The 13,408-nt window shown below is 35.6% G+C and overlaps 1 protein-coding gene across 1 annotated transcript; it reads right to left on the bottom strand.

The window, feature by feature from the left end:
• Nucleotides 1-522: 522 nt before the first annotated feature.
• On the bottom strand, nucleotides 523-2,382 carry LOC106436209 (protein DETOXIFICATION 50-like). Its single transcript, XM_013877166.3, has one exon. It carries the CDS (start codon nucleotides 2,215-2,217, stop codon nucleotides 691-693), a length of 1,527 nt encoding a protein of 508 aa, XP_013732620.2. The 5' UTR covers nucleotides 2,218-2,382; the 3' UTR covers nucleotides 523-690.
• Nucleotides 2,383-13,408: the final 11,026 nt, after the last annotated feature.

Consider the following 13,408-nt stretch of genomic DNA (forward strand, 5'->3'; position numbering starts at 1 on the left):
CATTAGAACACAAATCGAGGATTCAAACCAGAATGAAAATTTTGATAGTTTGGATCAAAGTTGAGCATCGAACTCAGATCCATTTGTAATAAATGATTTAGTCAAATTTAGGCAGTCAAATTAGAATTAAATTTTTGAATAGACTGGATTTTGTTTTAGACTGGAAAATTATTTAGAAAGTAATCAACCATTTTGATCACAAAAATCAAATAAATTTAGATAGATCTAGTTAATACCAAGATCACATAGAGTAAACGAAAACAGTAAACACAATTTTAAGCTATAAAGTCGTTATACTAAAATTCACGTGCCCCATTTCTTTTTAAAAACTCTCGTTTTACTTTGCTTAGCTCAATTTTTTACATCAGGGATACCAAATGAATCTTTTGAAACTATTGTTTATCAAATACATGAAACCTTTTCAAGTGTCTTAAGTGAGTTTACTTTGGTTGTTTTGTAGAGACAGTGCCCTTTGAATGCCTAAAAAGGGGATATTCCTACAAATTATTTTATTGTTATTAGTGGATACGAATCTCTATTTCGTATTATGTTAATCGAATGTAGCCAGATCAAATAACAGATGTATATCTTTTCAATTAAAGAAAAAAGTTATCAACTAATCCTAAAAAAAGTCTTGAAACAAAGCAGTCTTTCTATCACTCCTAAAGACCTCACTTGACTCATTCCTCCCTAATAATCAACCTTCCCAACCTCCACGTCTTTGTCGTCGCCGCCTCTTCCACCATACACCGCTGTGAGCTCCCTAGCCCTTGCCGCCTCCACCTCCCAATTAGTCCTACACGTCGCCACCATCATACCACTCACACACACTATCTGCGCCGCGAGCATTCCAAGCCAAAGTCCCCTGAATCCAAACCCAAACCAAAACGTCATAACCATTCCCATTGGCATCCCAACCACATAAAACGCCGCCATGTTAATGTTAGCTCCGATTCGTGGCCTCGCTGACCCTCTTAGAACGCCGCACCCTGTCGTCTGAGGACAGTTTCCAAGCTCGCAAAGGCCAACAATGGGTAGAACCATCAAAGTTAACTTAATGATTTCCTCATCATCAGTGAAAAGCCTAGCCCACATGTTTCTGACTGACACGGTGAACGCGAAAGCCGTAAACCCTAGAGCGATACTGAGACCGAGCCCAACAATGGCTGCTCTTCTCGCTCTCTGCGGCTGGTTCGAACCCAGCTCGTTTCCGACACGAGTCGAGACTCCAAAGCTCAACGAGTTGGGGAAAATGTAAATAAGAGAAGTGATTTGGATGAGAATTCCCATTGAAGCAATGGTTGCTTTAGGGTTTACAAGTAGCCCACAAAGCACGATCATGATCTCATAGCACCACCACTCGAGACAAACCGATACACAACTCGGTATGGCCAGACCGAGCAGTTTCTTCCATTCTCTCACACTATCTCCACACGACTCCTCTGAAACCTCACCTTCCTCGTCGCTTCTTACCTTGTCTTCCAAGAAAGCGATATAGATGAAGAGAAAGGCGACAAGGTTGATGTTTGAGGCAACCCCACTTAAGGCGATACCTTTAATACCCAAACCGAGATATGACACGAGGAAGAACGTGATGGGCAAGTGGAGAACACTCGCTACCGCCGTGCAGATTGATAGAGGAAGAGTCTTTGACTGTGTCCTGAGATAAACTCTTAATGGGTGTAAGAAAGATTGGGCGATGAGATCAGGAACAGAGTAAAGCAGGAAGGTGTGAGCTTCGGACACAAGCTCCTCGTCCTGTTTTAACGCTTTCAAGACCTTGTCGATGTTGATCCAGAGGAGAAAAACAGGGAGAGATGTGAAGAGGAGGAGAGCGGTTCCTCGCTTGATCGTAGCCATGACGAGGTTATAACGTTTTGCGCCGAAGGCTTGGGAGCAGATTGATTCAACGCCCATGGTTAAACCGGAGAAGAAAGAGTAACCGGTTATGTTGGCGAATGCGAGGGCTAGGGAGCCGCCGGCGAGTGTGTGGTCACCGAGGCCGCCGAGGAAAAATAGAGAGACGAAAGAGCGAAAGTAAAGGAGGAGACCTGTGAAGACCAGTGGGAGAGAGATTCTTGCTACTGAGATTGCTTCATTTGCGAAGAGGGAAAGGGGGGTAGTGTAATTTGGAAGTACATGCAGTTTCTCCTGATGAGATATTTTTGGGAGTAAAGGTATTGTAACTTCATTTCTGACACGATTTAGTTGACACATTCTGTTTTGTCTATATTTTATTAATGTCTGTGAGAGAGAAGAAAATATAGAGAGATAAAGTAAGAGAGAAAATTTTATTTAGGTGTGAGGATGGTTGGTTAGGGGCATTGGGTTTATATAGGGAGAGGTGGTGGTCAGTGAAAGAACCTATTCGATAGAAACTTCTCCTTCTCTCTTTTTGCAACCAATTCATGTTTATAAAATTATATTTGTTTTTAACTTTTCAAAGTCTTAAGTTTACACGCAGTGTGCCCCACACGTTGAATTAGAGTCAAGGAGAAGTTGCCAGATGGGTCTGCGAATAATTAACAACATTTTCTTTTACATAAATTGTTGGTTCCATAGTTTTTCTTTGTTTGGTTCTTCGTACTTGTTTGATTTTGTAATTTAGTGACTAATTTTAGCATGTTAAGATTTGTTTTTGCTGGAAATACAGGGAGAGTTATACAGTACAAAGAAAATTCTGATCAATAAAAGCTGCAAGTTAGTTTAATACCCAAAGTGGAATTGGCTGGTTGGACATTGACCAGGCAAACTAGTTATCAACACTAGATGGAAGTTCTTTTTGGGACCAAAAGCAGATAACTCGTACTTTGAAAAGAACAAACATATTGCTACATTTCCTGTACACGAATAAGAGCTACTTATATAGATTTATACATGTCAATTCTTGTATACTGATGTTATCCAAATTCTACCCAAGTAATAGTAATAGACAAAAACAAATTAGTTATTGGGCTAAAACTATTATTCGAAGATATATTTCTAACGTAAAATACCTTCAAGATTTGTATTTATTAAACTTTTTCTAACAACTAATCGACAAAAACAATTAAAATTCAGATTTTTTATTTATTTTAATTTATTATAGAACTATTCAGTTATATTTTTAATAAATATTCATGAAGAAATTATTTAAACTAAACCGTCGAACATAAATTATTTTTTGACTTTTTATTTAAACCTTTTGTACATAATAATAATTCATGCGGTCTATTTGTAATTATGTCTAGGTCTGTTCATGAATTTATGGTAATGTATTCTTATATTAATCTAAATCTTCTATGAAAATATATCTGACAAAGAGGACTGAATAATGAATACATTTAGGCAATATATGTTATAAGATAATATGTATAGTTTACGTATGCTTTCTAGTTTTTGGTATGGTTTAGTCTTCTTTTCCAATATTTTATTTTTATATAGAGTTAAACGAAAAATTGTACTATAAATAAACCTATATACAATGGATCACATAATAGGCTTCTAAAATATAAGATAAATTAGATAGATCAACTAAAATGATCAAAATTATAAAATAAATGTGGAAAGCTTAGAGTCATTAAAAGAATATCAATTTTTTCTTCTTTATAATTCGAGGATATCCGACGGACCGAATTCCAACCAACTATTTTTTGAAAGTCTGTTTATCAACACCAGGTAGATCATTGTTACTGTGGTCACAAGCAGATAAATTTAAAATGGTAGATTTTGAATTGAGACTATTTAGCATATTTTCAAATCCGTCTTACCACTTGGCCATGCTTGTGTAATTATAAATGTAGTAGTTTATAAAAATTTATAAGCAAGAAAATTTGAACTTATTTAATGATAAATTTTTAGAAACTTATCTAAAGATAATCTTTTATGTAGTTAATCAACACTTATATTTATCTCAATGTCAATAATAATTTATTTAAATATAAATATATTTATTAATATAAAAATTATAAATTTCAGTGAAGATAAAAGTTTATAATTACATTAAATAATTAGTTTTAGAAATGAAATAAACACATGATATTTTAAAATTATCAACAAATAACATATTTTCTATGATAAAAGTATTTAATCCGTGTTTTTAATTAAAAGTATGTACAAGCATTTTGAAGGGAAAATTAGAAACAAAGAAATACTATATCGTAATTTTATAAAAACAGTAGTTTAATAAATTGTATTAGTAAACAAACTTAAAAAATTTAAATTATTTAATGATACATTTTAAGAAACTTCTAAATATAAATTCCAAATACCTAATCAACACTTATATGTATCTCAATGTTAATATTAATTTATTTAAATATGAATACGTGTACTAAATATGAAAATTAGGATTCAAATAAGGATGAATTTTTAAGTACGTTGAAGTAATTAGTTTTGAAAATTCAATAAATAAAAATATTATGAACATATATGGTATTTTCTGTGATAAAACTATTTAGTCCGTGTATTTTTTTTTCTAATTAGAATCTGTATAAGCATTTTGCAAGACAATTTGTAAAGTAAATAAATAATACTATATACAGCATTATACTATCTTATTTTTACTTTTGGATGGAAAAGGTTGGTGCTCATCCTTATCATGTCGAGTTGTTGACGGTGACCACTCGTCGTGCAAGTTTTTCTGCAGTACCTTTTTGTCATTTATTTTGTCTTCTTTTATTTTCTAAGTTATTTTGTCTTCTTCTGTAGTTACTAAAGTCAAATATATAAAACGCCTTTCGGTAAAATCTTCCTCCGAAAGTTCTTGTACTCGAGTCAGTATCAAAGAATCACACGTGTTGCTCTGATCAAGATAAATATAACCAATGGATCAAATTAGAAATCAAAACAAAAGTTAACTGTATTTTTTTTGTTATCTGTTGGATTAATATCCAAATAAAACAAAAGTTACGCTGTCAACTCGAAGACCTATGCGATGAAGCTCTACAGAGTTCTCACATATATCGAATTCCTATCCTCGCATTTTGATTCTATCTTATTTTTTTTTTATCCCTAGATCTCAAAACATGTTAGCTGACTCTCTGGCAAAAAACACTATGCGTGATGCGCCTGCAACTATGTCCTAAACTTTTGTGAAGTATGAATATATTTGGTGTTACAAAAAAAAACGCTATGCCGGTATATGGAAATACACATCCTTCCGGAGCATATGCCGACAAGGTAAACCAACTACAGATATATAACTAAAAACCTAAGCAAGCCATCAAGTGATCACAAAATCTTTTGGAGCAAACAAGCAATCATTAAACATGCGTAGCCGGACGATAACTGAAACAAGAATAAGAATAAGTGAGAAAGCACTGACGATCCAATTATTTTAGATGAGATGAAAGCTCTAAGACACGCACGAGGTGTCACCACTCAAGAACAAGCTTTAACTAAAAGAAGCCACGAAAAAATGGATCTAACATCCCGAGCAGTCAATGAAGTAGACGGTTGACAATCAACTACTCAAGGATCGAACGCGATTGAGTTAAAGCTCCACAATCCCTTACTAAGTAATCCATAGAAGCGAAAATTAAATGTTTATACAAATAAAAAGTGATTGATAAAAAAAAATAATACAAATGAAAACTGAAAAACAACACCAAAAGTCCAATGTTTTTAAAAAAATTTGGTTACTTAGAGCATCTCAAAAGATTCCTTATTTTAAGATTTGACCAAACTATAAAGTTTGAAGGTGTTTTTCTCGAACGCAAAATCTTATATTAAATCTTAATATTTTTATATTTTACATAATAGTTTTTATCTTTAACAAAACTTAACTAAAAACATAAATATTTTATAATTTTTATAAAATATACAACAAAAGCGTTATAAAAAAATAATAAATAAATTACTATAGTAAAACATTGCATGTAAAACAAACAAACAAACAAAATCACTAAATTTAAATAAATTACATAATTATTTATTATAATTACCCTCTAATGATTTCATATATGATCAATTAAGGCATTTCGAAGTGAGATATGATTCTTTAACTCAGGGTGCAGCTACAAGAGCCAACTCAATACAGAGCCACTATAGGTGGCTTACAATATCTGTCTTTAACGGGTCCAAATTTTTTTTACTATCAACAAGATGTCTCGGTTCATGCACACACACACGCCGATGAACACTGACATGGCATTCAACATATCCTGCAATACTTATCAGGCACAATGACAATATGGATACTTCTTCTGGTAAACAACATGCATTCTCTTCATGCATTCACATACGCAGATTGGGCAGGGAACCGAGACGACTACACTTTGATGGGGGCATATATCTTCTACTATGGAAAGCAACCAATAGCTCGGTTATCGAAGAAACATACAACCTTTGCTCGCTCATCTACAAAGGCTGTGTACCGATCTATTGCTTCCACAACAGCATAAGTGTGTTGGCTTACTTAGTTGCTCACTGAGTATCACATTGTCATCAACACCAAAAATATACTGCAACAATATAGACGCAACATATCTAGCTGCAAATCCGATGTTTCATCCAGGATGAAGCATCTAGCCCTTGACAATCATTTTGTTTGAAATCACGTATAAGTTGGACGCGTGCAAGTTTTGACGTATCATCGGCGGATCAGCTTGAGACACACTCATTATGCTTCTCAGCAGAACAAAAAGCTAAAATCTTTGGATGAAGATCGGCCTCGTCTATAGGGGTCCATCTTGAAGGAGCATATAATAATATATAAAGTATATTAGCATCTACGATTGTATATTTTCATCACTAATCTCCGTTTACTCTGTATATTATGATTCCATAATTCTCTTCTATATAATTGTAAGAGAGCCTATTGCTTTGTTAATGATAATCACTCAATTGCACAATCTGATAGTATCAAGATTAGTCACAGAAAATCTATTGACTACAAATCTTAAATTTTGACCTTGCGTAAATTGTGTATAGCACCAAGAAAAAATCTCTGTGAGGGATCATATAGAATTCGTTTAATACCTTTATATCTCCTCCGAACACTTAGTCATTTGAAGTAAAAACGAATCATCAGCATGTTTGATACACAGTTGGATAACGTGTCATTTGAAGTACAATCAATGACTTGTCAATGAGTATCAACTAAATTCATCGGATTCCTGGAGGTAAAATCAGAATCAACATCTCGTTCCCATTTTTCAACCTATTCACTCCAACTAGGACAATATTTTAATGAAATTTGAGTAGTTGTAAACCTTGGAAATCATATCACAAGTGATACATTCTTATTTTTTTTTCCCAAATTGATATTCATTCATACGCCAAAAGGCCAAAATTCATACAAACGTTGACGGTAAAACGAAATAGCCCCAACACTGAAAACCCATAGAAAACGGTAACTAAATCCCACACAGAGGCGACTTAAACCCACACCGGAGTGACTTAAACCCACATCGGGGTGACTTAAACCCACATAGGGGTGACTTAAAAAAAACATAAAACATAATAACCAAACCAACACTAGCACTATAAACGGATAATCATCACAAGAGCTACAACAACACACCAAGCAGTATTTAGAAAAGAGTAAACACCAATGATAGGGAGTTACCGCTGCTGCCACTGGCTCGCCACCCGGTAACCTCCACTTCTCATACAACCACACTTATCGCTGCTGCCTCGCCCGCCAAACGATAAGACTAACCCGGAGACTTCATAACTCGACAAGGGGAACTCGCAACTCGGTCCACACACCTTGGATACATACACGACAAACAACTAAAGAAAGAAGCTCACCCAAACACCATGAAACTGAAGCCTTGCCTACAGAACTTCTCCATGAACACTCACGGGAGAAGTCACAAACAGCAAGCAACCACTGAACATATTACCCTTACCAAAAAGACTGCTAAGTCACAACCATGAAAACACTCTCCCTTGCCCTATCAAGCTCACACCAACTTGTCGGTACACCAAACACTCAAACAACCGGCAAAACTAGTCCTATCCGTAGAAGAACCAGACACTCACCAACGATGAAAATTCAGAGTACCAAAACATATCGAAGATGGATCTCTTTAGAATCAGGAAGCAAAGAGAAAACTAGATTGGGAAGAGAAGGTAGCTTCCCCGGAGCAAAACACAAAGACCACCTACTGTAACTTTTGAGAGAAAAAGGACGGAGGAGAGAGATGTTTTTATCTTTTTTGATCGGATTCTCTTTCTTTCTTTCTCTAATTATTTGACTACAAAAAAAAAGTATTGATACATTGTTATATAGTCTCTTATTTTTTGGTTAAACACTAATAAATACTTATTTTCTTGCTGTCCATCTGATAATCATCACTATCGTTGATCCTAATATATATTTTTTTCATTTCATAATATATGATGTTTTGGCTTTTTACGCAAAAATCATTCAATTAATTATAAAAAATACTGTAAAATTTTATTTGTTAAACATTTTCCAATAAAATTAAAGTTAAAGTTAATCCTAAAACCTCATCACACATCAATACATCTTATATTCTGAAACAACGTAACCTTTTAATTATTGAGTCTAAAAAGAGATGAAAGAAAAGTTTTTTTCTTTATAGCCGAAAAAGCAAAAAGGGTTCGGAAGTTTGTGAAAGTCAAAAGAAGGAAGCGCTTCTTGTTGGAATAAAAGCAACAAAGATGGAGTTGAAGCCAAGGGGGGATTCATCACACTATGAAGACTTTCACATCCAACGGTTCACATTCCCCTAATCACATTTCTCATTTTAATATTCAATTTCTTTTGTTAACTCAGTGCAATCTGAATAAGTCGGCAAATTGGAATTAAAAAATATTGTATTAGATGATGTTCGTTTACGTGTCGCGAGACCTGCGACATGCGACCTGCGACTGATCGTAGGTCGCAGGTTATTGTTCGTGATGTCGCGTAACATGCGACCTGCGATTGGTCGCATGTTGCAAGTCGCAGGTTGTTGTTCGTTTTGATGTCGCGAGACTGATCGTGTGACCAGTCGTGGGTTCTCATTCAAGTCGCCCGAAAAAATAGCGACTAAAAATTAAGAAAATTTTGATCGCGCGACTGGTCGCAGATCGCAGGTCGCGCGACACGTAAACGAACATAGTTTTAGTCGCAGGTCGCAAATTTAGTCGCAGGTCGTAAGTCGCAGGTCGCGCGACACGTAAACGAACGTAATCTTAGTCGCAAGTCGCAGGTCGCAGGTCGCGCGACACGTAAACGAACCTGGCCTTACCGACACAAAAACAAAAACAATACTGTATTCAAGTTTAAAGCAGGGAAATGTACAGTCCCCTTTTCAATTCTTTTCTTCTCGAAAAAAAATTTGCCTTTGATTTTAAGATTTATTCCCAACTTAAAATCAGATAAATATTTCGACTCATGTATCTAATCAGCCAGTTGATTTAAAATAAAACCCTGCGAAATTTGATAACTTTTCTTTCTTCAAAATTTAATAAATATATTTGCCGATTAGATGACATTATATGTTTCATGAACATAAAAATGGATTGGTGATAACAAGTTAAGAGTTGATGTACCTATCACAAGATCCTTTTAAGATGGAATAGTAAGACTGCGTTCACTGCTAGCATTTGCAAATGATCGATAGTAATGTGTTGAAGTTGCGTTTCTAGACTATCATGTTTCAACAAATGAGACACTCTCTTTTTCTAGTAATTTTAGCCTAATAAGTAACCATTATTTCACTCACTCTTTACAGTATCTCGCACTTGTATTAATGTTTTTGCCTAACTTGATATTCCCTCTTTTTCATCCTCACTTTAGTTAGTTACCCATCACATAAAACAATAGTAGATAATATATATGGAATTATTACCACCAGATATATGAAACTCGTACCACCATATAATATTTTGTTTTCACCATATTGGTTCAAAGGTGCGTATTTAACCACCGGCAAGCAATTCCCACAATCCAATGTTTTTTTTTTTCACAAATCCAATTTTTTATGATCTTGCGTTTGAATTTACATTTGTATTTAAAAATAAATATTATATAAATCCATTAGTGTTATAAATCAATTGGTGGATGTCCATAACCGGTCCGGTCCATAACCGGTCCGGTCCATAACCGGCTCATACACTTAGAGAGAGACGACCCAACCCTAGAGAGAGAAGCGGCCGTAAGACTTGGAGAGGAGAGAGAGACGGCTACAACTTGTCTATTTCCTAATTCGATTATGTTTATGATTTGTAATCTTTCTTATTATTGTATTTCCATTTATCTCTCTTGTAACCCCTATATAAAGGGAACACTTATTCACTAATAATATACAAAAACTTACAGTTCTAAATCATAAGTTTCACAACACGTTATCAGCACGATAGCCTCTAACACCCTGAGCCTAAAACCAAATCGCTAAAACCCTAAATGAAAAGGAATCTGTCTTGGAACTTCGAAGATGCCGTTCTCCCAAACTGTGAGTACCCAGAAAACGATCAAGATATCAAATTGAAGCCCTGGCTGAGACGAATCAGTCAGTGCAAACCGCTTGTCGATCTGACCACCAACGCGCCCTCACGCATAGATACAGTGCACACCAATTTGCTTTGGAACCTTAATCCGAACTCGACGATACCGACAAACCCTAATCCGTTCGCGACTCCGTTCCAGCTCGCGTCCTAGACAGCTCGTGTCCAGCTCGCGTCCCGATCGTGTCTAAGCTTGAGGTTCATTCTTGGTGGTCCGGTTTCTACAAACAACTAAACTAAAGGTATTTCGAATTCTAAAAACATAATAAATCGAATTTGGTTGATTGTAAGGAATGAAACCCTAAAATGTAATCTCTAAGATGAAATCCATAGGATAATAGATCAATCCCTAAGCGAGTAAATCGAAGCTCTGTAAGTTTGTTCCCCAAACCCTAAAAATCGAGATTGATCCATTGATCAATTAAAATCAGAACCTTAAAGGTTTTGAATCTCAAATCAAATCCCTTTGATCTAAGGTCAAATTTTCGAAATCCCTAAACCTTAATTCGAAAACTATTGATTAATTAAACTGATTGATTGATTGATTGAGATTGAATTTGATCATCCTGAAATTGAAATTGCTTGTTAATAAAATCAAAACCCTAAAACCCTAATTCTGAAAATCGATTTTGATTGTTTGAAATTGAACATTGATTGGTGATTTGATCACCTAGAACTATTGTTAGGATTGTTCAAACCCGAATCTGATTGTTTGGCTTGTTTAAACTAAAACCCTAATGACCTAGTTTAAATTATTTAAAATCGAAATCTGAAACTACATATTAGGTTAAACTGTTCTAGACTTGATCATACTCGTGGCCGTGTGGCCTTGTTGCATTCATACCATAACTTAATCACATTGATTGATTGCAATTACACTTAGAAATTATTCTAGGAATGGTGTTGAATTGAATCAAATAGCCGTGTGGCTTGATCTTTGCTTGGCCGATAGGTTTGCTTGTTTTGATTGCATCATGAACTGATAGCAACAAACCATGTTAGGATTGCAATTACACGACAAACTAAATGCATAAAAACGAACTAGTTTGCATCCATGGCCGTGCGGCTTGCTCATTGGTCGTGAGGCATAGATCTTGGCTGTGAAGGCTTGTTTGATTGTTTGAACATAAAAACCCTAATCGTTTAAACATTAAAAATTATTCCTAAAAGATCTAAAAAATATTAATCTATAACTTCAGATGTCGAAAATCAACAACCTTGATTTCGCTTCCCTAAATCTATCTGGAGACAATTACCTTCAGTGGGCGCTCGATGCTAAGATCATCATGAAATCCAAGGGACTCGGTGAGTGTATCACCGAGAACAATAATGCCAATGAAAAGGATCGTTACAAAGCCATCTTGAGCATTCGTCATCATCTAGCTGAGAGTCTCAAGGATCAATACCTAACCATTGAGAATCCACTAGATCTTTGGAATGAATTGAAATCGAGATATGATCACCAGAGAACGGTGATCTTACCAAAAACTTGGTTTGATTGGACGAATCTGAGGATCCAAGACTATAAGTCTGTGGACGAATATGACTCTGCATTGTTTAAGATTGTTTCTAAAATGAAACTGTGTGGTGAAAGTATTACGGAACAGTATATGCTTGAGAAAACCTTTTCCACTTTCCATGCAAGTAATGTGTTGTTACAACAACAGTACCGAGAGAAAAGTTTCAAAACCTATGCTAATCTTATTTCTTGTCTCTTGCTCGCTGAGTAGAACAATGAATTACTAATGAGAAACAGTCAGATGAGATCACTTGGATCAGCTCCACTACCTGATGCACACGCTACAGAGGACAATAAAGAGTCTAACCACGTCCAAGGAAATGGCCAGAATGGCCGTGGTCAAGACAAATCGAACGATCGTGGCCGCGGTCGAAGATCCTTTGGCCGCGGGAGAGGAAATGGTCGAGACTATGGACGGGACTGTGGCTCATTTGGACGAGGCCATGGTCGTGGCCGTGGATCTTCTTTCAAACCCCAACACTCAAATAAATCAGAGAAATGCGTGTTCCATAGATGCGGAATGAGCAATCATTGGGCTAAGACTTGTACGACTCCCAAGCATCTAGTTGACCTCTATCAAGAGAGCTTGAAAGAGAAGAATCCTGAAGCCCATATGACTTACCAAGATGATGAAAACGACTTCAGTCATGAGAATGACGATCTTATGGATTATGAAACTTCAGATTGTCTAAAAAAAAACTGAAGATTGATTTCAACATTTGTAATCTAAATTCTATGTTCTTTGTTTTAATGTTTTTCATTTCTATGTTTTTTATTTCTATGAACTTGTTTTATTAAAACTTAATAAAAGGAATGAATGATTTTTGAAAACGCCAATATGATTTGCGGGTATGGTACACATTAAGGGCTATAGCCAGATATGTATAAGGGCAAGCATTTAGATGCTTTATATTCACCCAGAAAAACCCATTGAGATTATATAGAGATATAAGAATGAATGGTTTCCATATTGAAACAATGGGCGAAGGAAACAAAGAGTTCCTTCAGATATATGTATAAAATCGTCCAATGCCATAATGAGTCCTAAAAAAAAAACTATACATGCATTCTCTATTGATCTAGACTATGCCAATATCAGTATGATATAGGCAATAGTTATGGTAACCAGAATGGTTTACCCATAAAATTATACACTTTATGGTATGACCGGATTGGCCATCCTGGTCCAAAACGTGATGCGAAATTGATATTGGAAAGGGCACAAAGAGTTATCCCATAGAATCTCACGTGTGTAGCATGAACACAAGGGAAACTCATTAGGCCATGATGTCCCAAAGCACTTAAAGATTATAGTATGTCCATGAGGGAGCAGTGAAGACAAATCCGCACATGTCCATACTATATATAGCTTGGCTGAATCCTTTTATAAATCTGTATTAGTCATAACCCATAGGTCCAAACTCTCAGTCCAAGGCTTGGGGACAC

The sequence above is a fragment of the Brassica napus genome, chromosome C2 (genome assembly GCF_020379485.1).
Source record: "Brassica napus cultivar Da-Ae chromosome C2, Da-Ae, whole genome shotgun sequence".
NCBI lineage: Eukaryota > Viridiplantae > Streptophyta > Magnoliopsida > Brassicales > Brassicaceae > Brassica > Brassica napus.

Excerpts from the sequence above, each read along its gene's own strand:
- LOC106436209 (XM_013877166.3), bottom strand. The coding sequence starts at position 2,217 with ATGTGTCAACTAAATCGTGTCAGAAATGAAGTTACAATACCTTTACTC.